Below are 20,980 nucleotides of genomic sequence, written 5' to 3' on the forward strand. Positions count from 1 at the left end.
GAGCGAGCGAGCATGAGAGGGGCAAGGGCAGAGAGAGGGAGACACAGAATCCAAAGCAGGCTCCAGGCTCCGAGCTGTCAGCACAGAGCCCGATGCGGGGCTCAAACTCGTGAACCGTGAGATCATGACCTGACCTTAAGTTGGACGCTCACCCGACTGAGCCACCCAGGCGCCCCTAGAACTAAGCTTATTTTTAAAAAGAAAATATACCTGTTACCCAAATGCTCACCTATGGCTGCCCTGTTTTATTTAAATAAATTTTCAACCACACCCCCACCTCACCCCAGGGAGGGACCCAACCTGGCCTCCACAAGAGCGTCCGGTGGCCTTCAGAGTCATGGGGCTCAGAGCCAGCTTCTGGCCCGCCCCGCACAAGGTCCTCGGCCCAACCTGGGAAGCCGCACGCCCTGTGCTATCGACCACGGCACCCCACCAACCCCAAGTCTGGAGCCAATTAATTAACATGGAATTTTAAAGATGTTTCCAGTGATGCAAGCCGGGAAGAGCAGAAAAGTGAGTCCTTGAACGAGAGCAATCCTTCATTGAAGAGCTTGTTCACTCGAGTGCTTTTCCCTGAGGAGCCCTGAAAGGCGAGGCCGGGCGTGCAGAGCAGGCACTAAGGACCTGGCTTCACGGTGTTAAAAATTAGTGAGAAGACACCTCCGTATGCCTCCAGGCCTCCTCCTGGGAGGAGAAACCCATCTGGATGAATCTGGAAAATCCCTGCACACTCGACATTTGGGGGCACCTGCTGTGGGCTGAACCCCTCACCAGGTGCTGCGGAAACAGACCGCGCATCCCCTGCCTTCGTTTTGGTGGGGACACCGCGGGGGCTGTGGGGCAGTGAGGAATGGCCCTCGCCATCAGGACAGGTTCGGGGGAGCTTCTGAGGCGGTGGCGGCCCTCTGTCTTGGCTGATAGGCCAGGCCCCGCAGAGCCAGGTGCTTCCTCTTCCAGGAGTAGGGAGACCAGAGGCCCCGGGTTAGCTCCAGCCTCACCCCTTCCTCACCCACCTGCCTGGCGGTGAGCTCGTCCACACCCTGCAGGAAGTGGCTCAGTGGCGGCCGCCCTCGGTGACGCCCTCCGATCCTCGGCCCTCCGTCCGTCCGTGCGTCCGTCCGTGCGTTTCCTGGCCTCCCACCCCCATCACCGCGCTCAGTATGCCACTCTGCTACAACCTGTCTGTCTGTCTCCCTCCCCGCGGGTCTGTGAACTCCTTGCAGGCACAGGCTGCCTCATTAGGCTCCAAGTCCTTCACCTGCACCCCAGCACCCAGTGTAGACAGGTATTCGGGGAAATGACGTTTGTGAAATCCACTGCCGTCAATCAGGACTCCTGTCAGGGCCCGGGAGTCACCGGAGCCGTCGGCACCCTCCCTCCCCCTGGTCCCAGCCACCCTGCAGCGAGCGATGCCCCTCTGGGATCGCGGCGGCACTCAGGAGTGGGCAGGAGGCCTGCTTAGGCCCCACCGCTAAGTAACCCCCGGATCCACAAAACCGGGGGCTGCTGTGGTCAAATGATCTCAACGGAGGCTGAAGTCAGTAACGTAGGTTTCTGCCGAAGAGAAATCAGGCCCAGCAAAATCCATCCCAGGCCGAGAACATTTGTGCCGCCAGCTTCGCGTGCGGGAACAGAACCTATGGAAACCGTCAGACAAGCTCCGAAATTTCCGTGCAAGGCTGTCCACGGCGGCATCACGGAATAAGGAACACCGTCCACGAAGCGTGTCCGTGGAATGCCGTCTGCCATTAAAAATCTTGTTTTACTAGAATAATAACACGTGGACACGATCACAACATGTCAAGTGAGTAAGAGACACTGCATTGCAACACGAGCTCACTTGGATGAAATCAAAAACAAAAGCAAAAACTTGCAGGCTTGTACATATTTGGGAAAGAATATTCACCAAAATATTAACAGTGTTTTTCCCTGATTAGATGCCTTTGTTTAGTCTTCTACATTTTTCACTATGATATTTTACTCTGGAGGAAAAAAAAAGCTGTTGAAAACAAAGTCGACCCTCCATTGTGTGAGGCCAATGGCAGGCCACTAGTGGAAGTCGGGAAGAAAAGTGTTGCTCATCAGAACAAAGGCCCCGTCCCAAAACCAGCGGCTGTGCCCCGGGCGGAGGTCGCTGACGCCCACGCTCCGGTGGAAACCTCTGCCCTGGTCAGTCCCCAGCCACGGCAACCTGAAGGCTCCCTGCTGCCCACCTCTGTCCTTTCGCCATCCCCTCCCTCAGAACACAGCCGGTCTCTGGGCTTGTCAAGGGCCTGAGAACGTGCCCAATTCCAGCCACACTTCTAAAGCCCTGCTCTTGTACTAGGCCCTCTGCAGGGGGGCGGGGGCCGGCTGCAGACAACAGGGATCAGATGCAAGTCAGAGGAGGGCGAGGGGAGCAGACGCTTTCTGCGGGTCACCCAGATTCTGCTTGCACACCTCCAAGGATGGGGAGCTCACTACAATGCACACAGCTGGGGGCGTGTCCAGCAGAATTGGAACAAAAAGCCCCCATCTGGGCCTACCTTGCTCCCCTCAGCCTTTCCTCTACCACCCCAAATCGTGCGAGTCCGGTCCGAGGGTGTAGCTCTCAGGCGGCGGCAGACCCCATCCCTTCACCCCTTCCGTCTGCAAGGCATTCACAAAGCCCATTCATGGGCTTAGGCACAGACTCCCCTCGGGCTTCCCTCCCAGGCAGGTGAGCTGGTATTTATAGCCCCAGAATAACTGGATGCTAATTCCTTTCTGCAAAAGAGCGACTGGGGTTTCAATTTCCTCCTCTCCGAACCCTGAAGTGGGGCAAGCTGCAGCCGGGAGGCTGTGACTGACACAGAGCACGGGGCCGCATCACACGCGCGCACCGCCCAGGTGCCCGGGCCCCTCACCCCTGCTAGTGGTTCTTGCCTCAGAAGTAGAAGCCCTTCCTCCCCAGTCCCCCCAACAAGCCGGGGGCCACCCTCACTCTGGGTGGGCAAGTCGCCTCCTGCTGGGGGTGGGATATTCCGTCAGAATCTAGCCGAGGCCGGGGACACCTGGCTGCCTCCGTCAGCGGAGCCTGTGACTCTTCGTCTGGAGGTTGTGGGTTCGAGCCCCATGCTGGGCGTAGAGATTACTTAAAAATAAAGTCTTTAAAAAAAAAAAGTAGCCTCGTCCTGTCAGTCTGCTAACCGTGACCCTCAAGGCAGGAGGAGCTGCTGACGCGCTCTCCCAGGAGCTTCGGGACAAGCACCATTTCCACACGAACATGTGGACGGGGCCCAGCTCTCAGACACACCAGCAACCCTGAGTGCCAGCCTGCTACAGCCTCCCTCCCCTCCCCTGCAATCACCCCTTCCCAGATAAGCCGCAATGGAGACCCCACCGCTCCTGCCGAGCTCAGGAGAGACTTTGGGCCACCGAGGGGTGAGCCGGGTCTCTAGGAAGGACCCATTCTCGAGGAGGAGTGGGGGCCCGCGCCTGAGGGGCAGGGGTGGCAGGCTCCACGTGGACCCCCTCCAGAGAACCGGGGACCCCGCGACCCCCCTGCACTTCACAGAGCGGCGGCCCTCCTCCACTGTGGCCCTCCCCCTCCGCAGGTCCCTCACCACCCTGCCCCACCTGCCCCACCGCTTGCTGGCCCGGGGAGGCCCCGAGGGGAAAGACGTGCCCTGAACAGCATTTATATAACAACAACATAAGCATTTTATTTCTCATTAAGCTTCTTAAGTTTCCTTAATATCACAATGGAATGATGAGAAAACGAGAACAAAAACCCCCGAGTCTGCAAATCTCTGACGAAACGCAGAGACTTCAAGGCAATTGGCGGGGAGGGCGGGAGAGGCTCGACAGAAGTGCGCACACAGTCCCGCGTCGGTCGCGTCGGGCCTCATCGCCGCCTCCGGGCCGGGTGGGGGCGGAATGCTGAGACGGCGGCTCGGTCACCAGCGGTCCCTGGCTCTCCTGCCTCACAGCGGTGTCCACAGGAGGTGCCGGACAGCCTGCAGGAACCCCTGGAGCCTCCGGTGGGGGGGGGGGGGGGGGGGGGGAAGGGGGGCCCAGGCGCACGGGCTTCCGCCTGCCCCTGACATCCGGGGCGCTGCAGTGAGCGCTACGGGGCACCCCGAAGCTGGGGCGGCCGGGTGGGTTAGGGTGGGCGGTGGGGGGCGTGGGTCAGGCGGCCGGTGGGGTGCAGGGAATCCGAGGAGCGGCGAGGCCCGCGAGGGGACGCCTGTGGCGGAGGGCGGAGGCGGTGTGGGCGCGGCGGCAGCAGGTCTGTCCTTGGCGGCAGGCAGCCGCACCTAAAGCTTCACAGTGCCGGGCGGCAGGCTGTCGTTGCACAGTCTGTAGTAGCGCAGGTCGTTGACCAGCCTGTGCACATTCTGGGTGAACGAGGGCAGGTCCTGGAAGGCAGGGGCACAGCTGCAGCCCAGCCCCACCCTCCCCCACCAGGTCACTCCCGCCACCCCCCCCCCAGCTACTTCCATCCCAGGTGGGCCTTACAGGCCTGCAAACTTGAGCCTGCGACTCCTCCTGGCACTGGGTGGCAGCAGAAGCGCTGAGGGGGCACCAGCGCAGGAGTGAACGGCCCCCCCTACCCCTGGCACTCACCCCATGCAGGCCTGCACCTCAGCTCAGGGACCGAGTGGCTTGAACTGCACCCGAGCCTGCGACGCCAGGTACACTCACACCACCACCGTCAGGGTGAAGAAAGGGAAGCGCACAGATCAGGAAACTTGCCCCAGGTCACCCAGCAAGAAGGGAAGGGGGTCCGGACTGGACTCGCTCGTGTGCACCGGTACGCCTGCCTACGCGTGCATGTCCTTCATCCTGGCCAAGCCACGTCCAGAGCCCACCGCAGCCTGGACACCAGGCGGGCCCAACCCATCAGCAGGGATGCACCAACAGCACCCCCAGGCTGCAGACCCGCATGGAGATGGCCCCTGGCCAGGGGGACCCCAGCCCCCTACCGGAAGCCACAAGACCACTCGAGGTCTGCCTCCTCATCTTTAGACTGAGCTGCAGGTCCAGATGTGGAGTGGCACCAGGGGTGCCTGCCACAGGGCAGGCATGGCACTGCCTTCTCAGAGTCCAGGGGCCAGGCGGGTTCCAGAAACCGCTGAAGCCGCCTCCAGCTGCCCGCGCCCACCCCGCTAACCTCCTGTCCTCTTCAGCCTCTGCTCAAAGCCCGTCTCTTCTTAGAAGGGCCCCGCTGCTTAGGCCAGCAGCCCTGCCCATTGCTGTCGAGGTGCCTGCGGCTCACCCTGTGTGCAGGCCGTGCACACCAGCCCCCGAGACCGCCCGGCCGAGGGATCCTGTTCCCCGGCTCTAGCATTCCTGAGTTCTGAACTGCCGACTCATGGCTGACCTTGCCGAGCCTCAGCCCCCGCTCATCTGTGAAATGGGATTAACACCAGGACCTGCACTTGGGAAGGTTGCTGGAAGGCTCACGCGAGCCCAGTGTCATCCACAGAGAGCGCTGGGCCTGTCTTCCCGGGGCGGGGGGGGGGGGGGGGTTCTCTGGAGGCAGGGATGGGCTGAGCCCCAACAACCCCTTCAGGGCCCAAGAGGCAGCTGACTTCAGGCTGAGTGAAGGGATGAAGAAGGCACCTATTACTCATCCTCCAAAAAACAAACCAAAGAGTTTCTCTTAGATCGGTGGCTCCGACATGCCAAATTCACATTTCCTGGGGGGGGGGACACAAGCATAGGTCCCTGCGTGTTGAATAAGTACCCCAGGTGCACTGATGTGTAACTAGACGAGGGCGCCCAGTCTCAATCAGGAAGGTGGCTGATGATGACATCACTAGAAACTGACAGTAACACATTAGGATTTGGTCTCCAGGAAAAGGAAGGAAAAACACCTAAGTGGCTGAAGTGAACTTCAAGAAGGTTAGGAGGAAACCAGAGCTCCCAGAGAGAGAAAGATTCCAAGACGCAGCAAACCAGGCAGAGTCTAGAAAGCACTACCCTGACACATCACAGCCAAGACCAGCCTGCGGTGAGCGTAGTCTGCTCCAGCAAGAGCGCTGCGTAAATCCGAGCGCTAAAGGGGAACCGTGGGCGGGCTGCGCCGGGGCGGGAGGCGAGGCGGGGACACCACGAGGACGTGGGGGGAAGATGTCATTTTGCCACTTCGGGCAGTGAAGAATGAAAAGGACTCATCACTCGGGAAGAGTTCCAGGAAAGCCTATCTGAGGCAAGCACAGAAACCTAGCGGCTGGAAGGGGAAGCAGGGCAGGTGAGTGCCCGGGAAGGAAGCCTGGGGATGGGAGAGGCTGGGCGCCGTGGGACGCGGACACACCGACAACGCTGGCTCCGTGTGCACCCACAGCCGCCAAAGGGAACACAGAGCACCCCCACCTTCCCCGAGCAGGCAGCAAGGGGGACAAGGGGGGTCCTGCAGGGGCTCCTCCCAGTCCCCAGCAGCAGGGCAGCCCACCCAGAACTGGGGGGCCCATCTCTAACTCTGGGGACTCCGAGACTCCTGAGCAGTCCCGTCTGCAAGGTCACAAGCCGGGAGCCAACAGCATCCGGATCCCGGGGGCAGAAGCACACAGCAGCTGAGGTGGCCGGACGGGCTGTCGGGGCTGGGGGCCCGGGGCTGACGCGAAGATCACGCGCCGGGGGAGGCACGCGCCCCTGCGTCCAGCCGCCGCAGCCAGTCATTCAGGGGCCACCGGCGGGCACAGACCACTGCCCCTTCCCCCCGGGCAGGCACCGAGCGTGAGAGCCCTTGCCTGCCCTCCCTGCAGCCTGGCCTCCCTCTCCTCACCCGATCCATCTTGAAATTCCGCCCCAGCACATTTTTCTGGTTGGCATCCACGCCATCACAGCTGGTCAGAAACTCTGGGAGGAAGGCCGCAAAGAAGCCGTCAAAGTCCACGGAGGCCATGTTGTAAATGGCGATGCCGATCTCCTCCTGCAGGAGGTCGTGGGACTTGTGCACCAGGACCTGCAGCAGCACGTTCACGAACTGAAACAGCATGGCGGTCCGGAAGATCTTCTGCAGACACAGAGGCCGGGGTGAGCGGCCCTGAGCAGGCTGGGACTCCGCCCGCCCCCTTCACCCGTTCTGCTCCAGGACCCTTTCTGAGAGGGGGCACCGACCTTGTGGTACAGCTTCTGCTTGGTGTTGAGAGTCTCCAAGTAGAAGAGATTTTGTTTAAACAGGTGGATATCAGGCTGCAGAAAGGACTGTCCAAAAGCCTAGAAATAAGACCATGATGTTACAAGCACCATTTAAACCACCTCAGACCAGGCTCCAAGGGCCCATGTCCTGCACTCCACAGGCGGTTCTTCATGCCCCCGGCGGGGCGAGGGTATCCACTGCCTTGACCTTCTGCTCACATCCTGGAATGTTCCTTTGCAGTCTTAGTTGTTTTTTTTTTAATGTTTATTTTTGGGAAAGAGAAAAAGAGAAAGACAGAATGCGAATGGGGGAGGGGCAGAGAGAGACAGAGACAAAGAACCCAATCCAGGCTTTGAGACCTGATGCGGGGCTCGAACTCACCATGACCTGAGCCAAAGTCGGTTGCTTAACTGACTGAGCCACCCAGGGGCCCCTAGTCTTAGCTCTTAAGTCCTCCCCACTGGGCCTCACTTCACATCTTGGTTTCACCTTGGCCTTTTGGAATAAACCTCCAGCTCCCTTCACGGATTCTGCCTTTGAAGCGAGAAGCTGCCCACCCTCTCCTCGGCATCCCAGCTCTTTTATAAACCACAAGCCCCAGGAGGCTCCTTCAGCAGCTGCCTCTGCCTTGGGGTGAGGCAACAGCAAAGTTTTAACCACCACCAAAAGAACCCCAAACGGATGACATACAAGCCCCCAGCCCCTAACGGGCTGCTGACCACTCTGTCATTCTGTCCCCAGGCCCCTGAGCTATGAGAAGGCGAGTCCTATAATGCCTGCTGCAGCAGGGAGAGCTCCAGGAGGCTCAATGTTTTATTTTTTTAGGTTGGGTTTATTGAAGTGTGTGACACACACAGGGTCATCTAACCACCAGGACAATCGAAACACACATTTCCATCTCCCCCCACACCCCAAAAGTGCCCCCGGTGTCTCCATCAGTAGTCAGCCTTCTCCCCTGGCCCTGGGCAACCCCTGCTCATCCTTGGTCCCTCCAGTTTTGCCTTTTCCAGAATGTCGTATGATGTACAGGAACCACAAGGCGTGCAGCCTTCAGGGTCTAGCTTCTCACCAAACACGACTTGACCTATGTTGGTCTCAGTGAAATGTGTTCCTTCTTACTGTCAGGTAGCAGCCCATTATGTGCATGTGCCTCAGTTTACCCACTCGCCAGATGATGGATACCTGGATTGTCTCCAGACTTGGGCAATTATGAGAAAAGCCGCTGTAACACCTGTGGACGTGTGGCATGAATAGGCTTTCATTTACCTTAAGTAAAATGTTTAGACGAGGGTTGTTGGTCAGGTAGTGACTATATATAAATGTTCAACTTTCTAAGAAACTGCTAGACTGTGAAGCTGTCTTCCAAAGTGGCTTTTACCAGTCCTGAGTAGGGGGCCAGGCATTGATCTGCCCAAGAAGGCTTAAAGGCAAGGTCGAAGAGGGGGACAGGAAGGGAGCAAACACTCGACTATTCCGCACCCAAGGCCCGGGTGGAGACAGAGCAGCAGCGGGAGGCCAGGCATAGGACTCGTGCTCATCCAGGCCCTACACACGGGGAAGCGCGTGCGCACTCCAACTGGGGGCGGAGGGGGGAAGGGGAGAACCCCTCTGCCCATGCTGGGAACTGAGCCCTGCATTGAAACAAATAAAAGGAGAACCCCCTACTTCAACCTGGGCTTAGAATACAAAGTTCTACAGTAAAGAGCAGAACGAGGATGGTGCCAGAAAGCAGCCCCTGGGCAGCCCGGCCACCCCAGTTTCCCCCATGGGGTGCGGTCTGCCCGAGACAGCCTGCTCACAGGGCATGGCCCCACCGGTCCAGTATGGTACGGGCCAGAATGAGCTTTTAAAAATGCAGATCATGGGGTCCCTTCCCAAGGGGGAGTCTACCCCCGAGACTGCACTCAGCTTCCAGTTAAGGGGGCCTCAAGGGCTGTGCTGCAGGCAGGAAGTCCCCTCGCCCCTGGAAAACACAAGGGCCAGCTGCTGGGCACCTGCTAACATATCTGACCTCACAACAAACCCATAAAACAGACAGCATGCTCCCCACTTACAGATGGAAAGGCTGAGGCTCCAGGGAGTTAATTAACTTCCTAGGTACTAAAAGGTAGCACCAAACCCCCACCAAGACGGTGTGCCTTCCCCATGAGTCAGGGAAGCAAACCGAGGGCCGGGCAGCCAGTGGAGCCGGCGGGGCCCAGGACGAGGCCTGTCCAACCCGGAGCCACACAGCAGCCTCATCGGCTCTTCCCGCGCGATACCTGCATGATGGCACTGAACTGCGGCTCGTTCTCCATCTGCTCCTCGGCGATGCCCCTCTGCACACTGGCCAGGACAGTGGACTTGAAGAAGTACCTCCAGTTGTGATGGAGCGTCCGGAAGAGGAGCTCAAACAGCTCAGCCTTCACATCTGGGGAGGGGCGCTGCGGAGACACACAGACCCTCAAATCTTCCCTCCCTGCGGCTCAGGGCGGCCACTCACAGCCTCAGCTCCGAGCAGCGGGGAGGCCCAGGCGATGCCTGGTAACGGCAAGCAGAGTGTCAGTGTCCCCCCACCCTGCTGTCCGGTCGAGTCCCCCTCGGGCCAGCAGTTCAAACCAGGTGCACTTCCGCAGAGACACGATGCCCGGGTCAGTGCCGGGTGCCCTTGGGCCGAGGGAAACGCTCAGCCCTCTAAGCCAGGGGGGAAAAGGCTGCCAAATGGCAGAGCAATGAGGCACATGGGTTTCCTGTTGAGAAAGCAGCCGACCTGCTTTGGCACATCTTCCTGGATGTGCTGTTCCTTCTGCCAGGATACAAACCGCCATCCTGCTAACCTGCTGACCTCATGCAAGACAAGTGAAAAGCTTTAAAAGCAGTTCTGCCGTCTATGGAAAAAGACCTAAAGAGCACCTAGAAGGCACAGAGAGCAGCGTCAGGGGGCCCTGGGGAGGCGACACGCAGGGCTGAGGGCTCTCTGGGCCCATGTCCTTGGCCACAGGCAGCAGGGATCTGGGAGGAGGGGAGGCTCAGCAGTATTTTCTAACTGAACCAAACATCTCCAAGTCACTGGAGGGCCTGCCAGGTCACAGTATTCCAGATGTCTCTGTAGAATTCCAATCTGTAAGCCCCAGAAATATTTAATTCAGCCTTGATTAAAATTAAATTGGGACCAGGGGGCATGAGCTCCCGTGGCAGGACTGCTTACAGGACCCAAGTGTGTTTCACAACGCAAAGCAATGGCCTTATTTAAGCCTTCGTTGGGGCACTGAGAAAGGTTAGCTCTTATTTAACTGTCACATAAAACTTAGTTAAATTCACATGTGTCCTGGATCTTGTCATGCCGAACGTCAGCTTTCTAAGCATGTAGAGCATTCCTTTAACAAAAAAACCTTTGCGTGGTTCCAAGGACTGGCCTCGGGGCCTCAAATTGGTGCACAGGCTCACTAGGAAAGTGCGTCTGTTACGGGGTTTGCCGGAGAAAACCACACACTCACCTTAAGTTATAAGCTGTTTGCCACGGGGGACTGACCTCACTCACCAACCGGCCTCACAATTCACCTGCTGTGCTTTCGCCAGACTAATCTAAGTTAACTCAACCAATATAAAAAGACCAGACCAAGCTAAAGGCATTCTTGCCTGGGAAAAATTATTTTGCAAGAAAAACTAACAAATTAGCTTTAAAATGCAATGCATTTTCTGGGGCGCCGGGGTGGCTCAGTTGGTTAAGCATCCAACTTTGGCTCAGGTCATAATCTCCCGGTTTGTGAGTTTGAGCCCCGCATTGCTCAGAGCCTGGAACCTGCTTCAGATTCTGTGTCTCCCTCTCTCTCTGCCCCTCTCCCGCTCATACTCTGTCTCTCGCAAAAATAAACAAACATTAAAAAAAAAAAAAAAAAGAAACAAAACCAATGCATTTTCCTCACTCCTCAGCTGCAGGGTGAGGCCGCACAGGGGAGTACCCTGGCCCCTCGTACCTCGGCAATGATGGGGTACACCTGCTCCATGCACAGGGAGATGATGCTGGGAAGGAAGGGCTTGAACACCTGGCCCGGCTCCTGGACCACCACCTGCAGGATCTTGAGGAACTTCTCCACCACTCGGCAGCCCGTGCTGCCTTCGTGCAGGACACTCTCGGCCAGCTGCTCTCTGCACACAAGGGGAAGCACGCGGTAGCCAAGGACATATTCTCGGGGCGGGGGGTGCATGAAAACCGGGGCTTGCGGCAAGGGAAGAGAAAGGAGCAGGAAGTCCAAGGTTTTGTATCTGCCCCTCCCCCCCACCACGTTCCCTGTCCCCCAGGAGTCTGGACGCCATGGACTGCAGGTGTGCAGTTACCTGGTAAACATATTGAGGAAAGTCTGGATGACCTGCTCCGTGAAAGGCACACCCATCTGTACTCTAAGGCCTCGGAACAGAGTGAGGAAGAAGCTCAGCATCTCATCAGTCACATCTAAGCAGAGGCACAAAGCAAACAGTCAGAGACCGCACACACAAGGGGAGGCGGGAGCCCCGGGCCTGGCGGACGGCTTCCCGCGATCTGCGCTACACTCTCCCAAAGGTTTCCTGCCAGAAGACAGCTCCCCAGCGCCATCAGGGCCACTGACACAACGCGGGAGATGACCAAGGACCTGCCGGGAAACCGGCTCTGGCGTCATGACCTCTGGCTGACGACGACGGCTTGTTAGAGGAAGCAAGGGTGGCCTCGAAGCCTCCCTAGCCACCTGGCACCCGGCGACACTGAGTGTTCACTGCAGATGGACCATTTTGTGCTCATGCTGACGGAGCGATTCAACTGGGTCAACATCTGAGTGCTTCTGCCATTTCTCTCTCTGATCACTAATCCCTGCACTTGGGTCAGGGGTTAAGTGGCTGAAAGTGGATAATGACGATGGATTCAGGCTGCGTGGCCCTTTATTACGAATGATCCATTATCATTAATGGACCATTAATGGGATTAATTGCCGAAAATATTGGTTATGTTTACTCTGGTTCCACTTGCAGATCTAAACAGTCATCTCGTACAGTGTGTTTTGGCTCTAACCTCGCACACTCTGCTTACAAGAGGCACTCAGTGAAACGTTTGCTGACTTACAAGCTCTGATATTTCTCTTGTAAGACTGACAGACCAGTGTTAAATGCTCTCAGGAGAGCCAGAAAGAGCCTCTACCAGGCGAGGGAGGGACCGACGTCAGCAAAACCCATGCTGCCGTCTCAAGAAATAAGCAGCACTCGTGGGGCCAAGTTCTTCCCCACTGGATAATGCCCCCAGCACCTCCTCCGCTCCTGACCCAGGCTGAGAGAAAGCAAACACTTAGATGTGAATGCCAGCCAGAGGCCCCAAGTGACTCCAGGCCACACAGCACAGGTGCAAGTCCCAGGTGAGGGCGCCACAGGGTGTCCATCCCTGCCCTCTGCCTTGGGGTCCTGGCCCGCACTGCCCACTCCGTGTGCTCCACAGGGCCAAGTAGTCACTGTGGGCCCCACAGGCGCCTGCCAGCGGCTCCTACCTGACTGGTGGATAAAAGCTGGAAAGAGGGCCAGGGAAACTTGCACGGATTCCTGCAGCGACTGGTAGCAGATCTGCCGGGACTTGGTGGACTCGCCAGAGATACTATCCACAATGTCTTCTAAGACACTAAGCGTCTGGTGGATAATCACTTTGGCTGCAAATGGAGTTTCAGTGCATGTTAGAACTTGCTGGGGGATACAGCAGGGGGGCGGGGAACACCCGGGAGGGGGGCCATTTGCTCAGGTATTCAGACGACAATTATAGAAACCTTGCTAAAAGAACACAGTCCCTCTGACGGAGTTCTCCATGTCTCCCATCTCTCTCTCTCCCTACACCCTTTCCTCTCTTCTTTGTTCCGCCAGGACTCTGGCTGCCCACTTGCTCTGATTTTTGCCTCTCTTCTGCTTCTGTCCACCAGAAAGAAGGTCATACAGAGGAGAAGATAAAATGTGGCCCCCAGTTTAGTGTCTAGACTCTAAGATGGTGAACAGATGGGTGAAAAAATGGGTGTCATGAGGTAATCACCCCAGGCAAGAACGGACACATGCAGATCAGACACCCCTTCTACCTGACACGTACCGCCTGCCGGCGATCTGCACCAGCACCACTGGCACGCCTGCACCAGCACCCACTGAGCGCTGCTGTGTTCACGCATAAATGGCCTGTTCAACCCTTATCCTACTGGGCCTGGGCCTGACAATATACATAATTATTACAGTATTATACGATGTTAGCAACCATATTTACTTCTAATGAGACCCTGATGTAAACGCAATGCCTTCAGAGAACCCACAAAGAAAGCAGAGGCGGTGGCCAGCAAACAGGCAGGAGCGCAGGGGACACAAAAAGGGCCCAGATCAGAGGTGCTGGGTCGGAACCACAGATGGGCGCCAGATGGCCCCACACCCAGGCCGGCTCCTCGTCAGGGCACTGGGAACAGCCAGCAGCTCCGCCTTCACGTGGCTGCTGCAAGGAGGAGAGACAAGGCTAAGAGCACGGCTGGCGGAGCGCCCGGCCCATGAGAAGGCCCAGCACGGGGAAGCGCTCATCGCCCCCAGCCCTGGTGGGGTGGGTTCCTCCCCTCGGGCCCAGAGCTTAAGAAGTCCCCCCCAGGGCTCAGCCTGAGCTCAGCAGACTCCACACTGGCAGAGCTCCAGAGGCGGAACCAGAGCTGGGCTGAGAGCTGGCCTTCCCCTGGCAGGGCTCCCTGGGTTGCCGGGGCCCCCAACTCACCGGCCTCTGTGGGCTGAAGCAGCCCAGAGAAGGGTACAGCAGGAAGAATCGAGGTTCTAGAGGAGCAGGTTTGACTCCTGACTCCACTAGATTCGAATCTGTTTCCTCCTCTGAAAATATGGAGAGAGGGACCACCACCTCACTCAAAGGACTGAGCATGAAAAGAATGATGGCTCATGACAGGCCGGCCACGCAGACCTCGGCAAGCGGACACACAGCGCACACATCCTACTCAAGGAGCCACAAGGCCAGGGGCCAGGAAACTGCACTCGGGCCGGACGTTTCTCCAACACAACACAAGGCACAGGAAGAGCAGTTCAGGGGGAAAGCCAGTAGAGTTAAGAGGCCAAAATCTGACCTCTCATGTGTAAGGAAATTGAAATAAGAACCAAAATGTCTTCACAAAAATGTCCAAGAGCAAATGGAGAACACCGTCCAATATGTAATAACAGAGGAGAGAGAGAGAGAATGTGTGGCACCTTCCATAGGACAAGGTGCCACCAAACCGTTAAAAACAATGCTTTTCCGAACAAAGGGGAGATGCTGTGAAGGACAAGGATCTGGAAGCATTCAGAACCAGGTCTGACTCCTGACCCCACCACCTTCCCTCTGATCCTGAGCAACCTACACCTGCTGAGCCCGGGGCGGGGGGAGGGGAGAGCACTTCACAGTGGAGAGACTGGCAGGCACTGCAAGTGATCCCAGCGAGCGTGCCAAAAACGGGACACACAGAAGCGACACGATGGGAGATATGCATCCCTGCCCAGGTGGTATTCATGCCCCAACTGCTGGAAACAATCAGACAGAAATGATTATGGGACATTTTACATGAAAATGGGTATGGCCTCTTCAAAACCGTCAATGTCAGAAGACACGAAAACCAGGAATGCTTTTCTGTATTAAAGACTGAAGAGGGGTGCCTGGGTGGCTCAGTAAGTTGAGTGTCCAACTCCTGATTTCGGCTCAGGTCATGATCTCAAGGTTCACGAGATAGAGCCCTGTGTCAGACTCTGCACTGACAGTGTGGAGGCTGCTTGGGATTCTCTCTCCCCACCTGTCTCTGCCCCTGCCCCACTTCTACACCCGCTCTCCCAAATAAATTAACAAACAAATCAAGAGATGTGACAACCAAACAGAACACAAGCTCTTTAACTGTTATCTTGGACTTTTTAAGAAATAAAAAAGGCCAGTTTGGTAACACCTGGGGAAAACCTGAACACGATCTACTAAATGTGACATTACTGTAATGTCACAACTTGTGTCCCTGGTGTTTGGGTTACAGAAGAGAACACCTTGTTCTCAGAGACAAAGGTTAAGGATTCAAGGATGAAGTGTCAGTAACTTCCTTTAATTAAAGGGCTCTGCTAAAAACGAGGAAGTTTGTGGGGAGGTGAGAGGAAACACAAGTGTAGCAAAATACTAACAAGCGGTAAATCCTAGCAAAGACTCACAGTTGTTCCTTTACTTAATCGTTCAACTATCCTGCAGGTTTGAAAACATTTCAAAGTACTCAGCTGGCACGGGAAAAACCGTCCCAGGCCTTCATCTGACCCCTTGCAGCAGGAGGAGCAGACAGGCCTCACGGGGCTGCAGGGAGGGCCACGCGCCCTGCCGTACATCAAGTTCTGGGCCGGCGGCTGGCATGCAGCACACGCCCCACAGGCGTTAACGCCCCGAGGGACCCTGGGTTCCGTTCAGCCAATGGTTCCAGCACGTGGCGGTGCCCGCTCCGCAGTGAGGCCGTGGCCGTAGAAGCAGATGCTCTGGCCAATGAAATATGAGCAGAGATACAAATGACGGGTGCCACCTGCAGGCCAGCACTTTAAGAACCACTGAACACCCCCCCCAGGCCCGTCCTGTGTAAGCACAGACCGCAGGGTGGCTTTCAGCGGCCTGGGTCCCCGAGAGACCAGAATAATAAGCAGGATATTCCCCAAGCCCCTTGACCCCAGCTGAACAGGCAGTGGGAGCAAGAAATACGTCTTTCTCCTGGATTAAGCCTCGAAGCTTTTGGGACTGTTTGTTACCACAGGGCACACTGACCCAGCCCCTGCTGACTGACATAAGCACCTGTACAATAAAGAGAGAAAAGACCACTAGGCTTTCTGAAACATGACTCCACACTAGCCGCACATAACCCCTGCGCAAATGACTTCATCTTACCCTGGTTTCTCCCAGGGATACAATTAGGATAATCAACAGTGCCTAACTCACAGACTGATGTGGAAATTCAGTGAGTTAGTGAATGTAAAACACTGAGAACCAGCACCAGGTAAACACCAGACCGTGAAGGCTGGTGCCGACACAGCCAGAGTTGTGACAGTGGAGAGAGGGCCACCCAGGTGAGGGGCCTCATGGACTCTGCCACTCTCATACAGCTCCAGAACTAGAAAATATACTTAGAAAATAAGCATGACAACCAGAGAATTAAAAGGGTGACTTTCTAAAATACTAAAACCAATGAGATTTAAGAGTTTTCCCCCTTCTTTATACTATCCTAACATTTTTGTACAATGAGCTTTATGGTAATGTCCCTGATTATAAAAGGAATGGGTTTTTTTTAATGTTGGTATTTTTTGCTATTTTTAACATTTGTTGACATTCTATAAATGATGTCATCCAATCATGTTCCAGTATTTTCTTACTATGAAAATACTGTATTTTTTAAACATGTCTAGCCTGCTTCAGATTCTGTATCTCCCTCCCTGTCTCTGAACCTCCTCTGCTCACGCGGTCTCTCTCTCAGAAGTAAATAAAACATTTTAAAAAATCTTTAATAAATAAATAAATAGACTTGAAATGCCATTGGTGAAGATACCAAGTTCTTTCAAAGCCTCTGAAATACATGCACATGGAGAAAGGTTACAAATAGTTTCAAAAGACAGTTCTTAAATCTGCTCTTCCCAGTGAATTGCTGTGATTGCTTACAAAAGTATCTGAAATGGATCAATTAGTCACTGTATGTTTTTTTATCCATGGAAGACACCATTGATGGTTTACTTATTTCTGACATTTTAACTAAGAGAAAGGGTGTCCCACATTCAAGAACTAGGTCCGGCTGACGCATTCACAGAATTCCGCAGAGAAGGAGACTTCTACTGCTTCTACCAAGGCTGGCTCTCCCACTGTGCAGCCGAGGGACTACGGACAGATGAATGCCTCATCGGCCACAAAGCAAGACAGCGCCCGGCTGACGTGTCTCCCCGGGCCGTCCCTGTCTCTGGGACACTTACTGTCATCCAGTGGCATCTTCCTCTGCGGAGCCACAGCATTGGGTTTCAGACTGCGATAGTCCCGTGAGAGGGCGGAGATGAGGCTGGCGTGGTTGATGGAACGTACGGGCCACTGCTGCTCGTTCTCAGGCAGGCTTGGCCACGGAAGCAGCAGGATGTTAGAGAGAGCTCGGCACACCAACACCTGAGCCTGGAAGAGACCAACCCCCGCCACAGGCATCCATCAGTGGGTTAAGAGCAACAGATGGCTGCACTGGACATGGCCTTGGCCCCCAGCACACACGCAGACCTCAGGCTCCAGGCCCCTCTCTCACAGGCTGGGCCTGAGGCTTTGGTCCAGCTCTGAGGTAAAGCAGAGAGGAAAGAGAAAGTGAAGCGATAACACCAAGTCTGGGTCCAGCACATTCCAGGCCTCGTCCTAGAATGTCACTTTCCCTCTAACTCTGGTACCTGCAGCATACCAGAGGGGGAGTCTCAGACACTCAGTCTAACTAGTCCCTTGGCTGCTGGCTCTCAACCGCCTCTGAATAGCTGCTGAGAACAGGGCTGGGAGAGGGAGGCTGTGGGAGAAGCTCTTACAATCAATGTGCCTTTGGCACCAGGTCAAAAGCAGTACACTGACACCCCAGTGCTCCCAAGTAACTGCTCTGGCCCCCCGTCAGACACCACCTCTGTTCTGTTGGTTTTTAAACTTCCAGCCTGAGCCTCCTGAAGGATTTTATGAAAGCCCTTGTCTGTAGCTTCTCAACCCTAAGAAAACAAACATAACGACAAAAACAGACTGTTTTAAACCAGAAAGAATACAAAGGGGACGCTGACACCACCAGCCTGATCGCCGGCTCTCAAAGCAGCACCACCTCCGTATTACCGGGAAGGTCTCCTCTGTCCTCATTTGCACCACGCCCAGCTGGGTGGGGCAGGGCCCGATGGGAGAGTACCGAGGCTGCCCCAAGTGCCACCTGCGGAGGAAACCACCTCTGGAGGCATGGCACGTAAGCTCCGAGCGTGAAAGGCAGGCCAGGCTCCTCTTCCTCAGCCTCACGGCTCCAGGGACCGCGCAGTGTGGCCCTGGGGTCTCACCTTATCAATGAGGCGCTGAGCGGAGGCGTCGGTAATTCTGTTGAAGACTTTCTGCACTGCGGGGATGCTGATCAGAAAGACAGGCCGCACGGTGGTGGCCAGGGAGACCAGTAAGTGGCACGCAGACAGCAGCAACTTGTCTTGGACCTGGAGACAGAAGGAGACGTGTCAGTTCGCTAGCTGCCCCATGAGGCTGGGGTTAGAAGAACTTTGACGAGGCGGCCACAAGCCAGATACAGTGTCGTTCCACGTAACGCTTAGGCCTGGCATCCGAGAAGTTTCCGGGGACAGCGCCCAGCAAAGAGGCACCCTCCTCTACGCCACATCGCAGCTCCTGACCTCAAGCCAGGAGTGCCACCCCCGGTTCCTCTAGTCCCTAGTCACTGGCACCTCTGGGCACAGTCACTTCTCAGCTCAAAAACGCCACGATAAACTGCCTGGCATATCATTCAAACTACTTGGGACTGTTCGTCTAACTCCTCTCGCTCCCACCAGGCCGGCGTTTCTCTGCGCCCGCCTTCCTGCACTCCACCAGCCCCACCAGGCCCTCCTGCTTCCTCCCCTCGGCGCGCCAACCAAAACCGTGGTTCAAGGACCATCTGCCCTTTTCAAATGAGCAGAAGAGAAAACTCTTTATAGACAGGACCTAGTGCTGGTATGACTGGTGAAAAAAAGCACACCAAACAGTCACAGGCATGCAGAGTTGTTTTTGAAAGAAGTATTTATAGAATTTCCTGGAACCACATATATCCTTAACCTTTAACCTTTAATCCCACTTTAAGAAAATCACCTACCAGGATAAACCTAAGTGCGTACATGCATTTTAGGATTATCTACGGTGACTTTTTTTCAAATGTAGACAACATTAAAGTCCAGCAATGGCTAGATACTTATAAATAATATACATCGCCCCCAGGGGATATTATAACTCATTTACAAATTACAATTACAAACTGAACAAAACCTGGGACGTCTGACTTCGGTTCAGGTCATGATTTCACGGTTTGTGAGTTCGAGCTCCGAGTCAGGCTCTACGCTGACAGCTCAGAGCCTGGAGCCTGCTTCGGATTCTGTGTCTCCCTCTCTCTCTGCCCCTCCCCGACTCACGCCGTCTCTCTCTCTCTCTCCCCCAGAAATAAACACTAAAAAAAATTTTTTTTAACAAGCTGAATGAAACCTTACGGAAAACAACACACCGTTCTGTTAATAGCGAGACAGAATGCTATATAGATTAAGACTACAAAAAGATGGGGATCGGTTAGTTGTGTGTCCAACTCTTGATCTCGGCTCACATCATGATCTCATGGTTCATGGGATCGAATCCCACATCAGGTTCTGCAGTGACACTGCGGAGCCTGCTTGGGATTCTCCTCCTTCTGACCCTCCCCCACTTGCACTCTCTCTCAAAATAAATAAACTTTAAAAAAAAAAAAGACAAACATCTGTATGCTCCGTAAGATAAATTGATGGTCTTCTCAAAGGACAGCTGAGCAGAATCTATCAAATTTACTTGGATACACCTTTGACCCAGCAAATCCACTTCCTGGACTCCTTCCTACAAGGATGTACATACCAAGAACTAATTTCCAGCAACAAGAGAATTTTAAAACGTCCTCACTACAGAATAGCAATGTTTTAAGTGGGGGACTTAAAGAGCACCGTAACTTTTTTGGCCTATAATTAAAACAGTGTTTCACTTTTTCACAACGAGCATGCATTCATGTGAGACTTAGCTTAAAAACTTGCGTTACATTAATAAAATTAAAAAAAAAAAATTAAAAAAAACTTGCGTTACATTTGCATTGATACAGACCACAGCTCAAAAGTACATACACATGATTCTATTGCAGCCGTGAGAATTATGGGTCTAACACCATGTGACATTTTGACTTCTTATTAAGTGGGTATGTGGACAAAAGGACAAGGAGTCAGCTATGAAGTGTAGCCCTTGGGGCGCCTGGGTGGCTCAGCTGGTTAAGTGTCCAACTGGATTTCAGCTCAGGCCATGATCTCGAGGTTCGTGGGTTCAAGACCCGTGTCAGGCTCCATGACAGCAGTATAGAGCCTGCCTGATGTTCTCCCTCTGCCCCTTACTCACCCACTCTCTCTCTCTCAAAATAAATAAACTTAAAAAAAAAAAAAAAAAGTGTAGCCCTTGCTGTCTCAGGACCTTGGTGCTGATCAGAGGTGTGACTGCATCCATGGTGGTGGAGATGAGCGTAACAAACTGCTGGGTGTTCTGCTGATGCGCTTCACTGCAGTACTGTGCTAACCAGTGAGAGTAAGCCTGGAGGGCCGCCAGGGACTGAGCGTGCCTGCAAAGGGGAGAGAAGATGCGATTTTAAAGGTTAAAGTCAAGATAAACCAGCATTAAACTTGTTTCCACAGGAAGTAAGGATTCCACTCATGGCATTTACTGTTCTAAGACACGTGTGATGGCACAGGAATCATGTGCTTGCTCAGGTAGAGCCTAAAAATCAAAACTCATCATCTAAATGTTGTGACCATCGCCTGCAACACAGAAGGCAGTCAGGTCTCTATGAAGCTATGGTGCCTTTAGTGGATAATAGATTTTAGAAAACAAGCGCTTGGGGACTTAAGGGGTCTCACTGCTCCTAGGACCTTTCAGGGGACAGAGCTAAGATTCAGGCAGACACCACATGGAAATCAAACCGATCGCCAACTGGGAGGGCAAACTGGCTTCGAGTGCCTCAGACAGGAAAGAAGGGCCCACCACCACCTAGCTACTGTTCTCACTAAAAAAGCTGACCATCAACCCCATATAGTAGGTGAACAACTAGACAAATCCAGATTTTTAAGATTTTCCTTAGGAAA

At 54.7% G+C, this 20,980-nt stretch overlaps 1 protein-coding gene across 2 annotated transcripts in view; it reads right to left on the reverse strand.

Annotated features, from left to right (window-relative positions):
- Positions 1 to 3,657: 3,657 nt before the first annotated feature.
- The window catches only part of XPO6 (exportin 6), a 97,878-nt gene continuing 80,555 nt past the window's right edge, over positions 3,658 to 20,980 (reverse strand). For both annotated transcript variants that reach the window (XM_039247873.1, XM_039247872.1), the window contains exons 15-24: positions 20,316 to 20,460; positions 18,146 to 18,292; positions 17,066 to 17,255; positions 12,598 to 12,753; positions 11,426 to 11,540; positions 11,065 to 11,236; positions 9,370 to 9,531; positions 7,087 to 7,185; positions 6,752 to 6,982; positions 3,658 to 4,379 (exon numbers count right to left, since the gene is read on the reverse strand). In XM_039247873.1, the coding sequence (XP_039103804.1) occupies positions 4,278 to 4,379; positions 6,752 to 6,982; positions 7,087 to 7,185; positions 9,370 to 9,531; positions 11,065 to 11,236; positions 11,426 to 11,540; positions 12,598 to 12,753; positions 17,066 to 17,255; positions 18,146 to 18,292; positions 20,316 to 20,460 (1,519 nt within the window). In that variant the 3' untranslated portion in view covers positions 3,658 to 4,277. The remainder of the gene's footprint in view (positions 4,380 to 6,751; positions 6,983 to 7,086; positions 7,186 to 9,369; positions 9,532 to 11,064; positions 11,237 to 11,425; positions 11,541 to 12,597; positions 12,754 to 17,065; positions 17,256 to 18,145; positions 18,293 to 20,315; positions 20,461 to 20,980) is intronic.

The sequence above is a fragment of the Hyaena hyaena genome, unplaced genomic scaffold (genome assembly GCF_003009895.1).
Source record: "Hyaena hyaena isolate Hyena2069 unplaced genomic scaffold, ASM300989v1 scaffold_306, whole genome shotgun sequence".
NCBI lineage: Eukaryota > Metazoa > Chordata > Mammalia > Carnivora > Hyaenidae > Hyaena > Hyaena hyaena.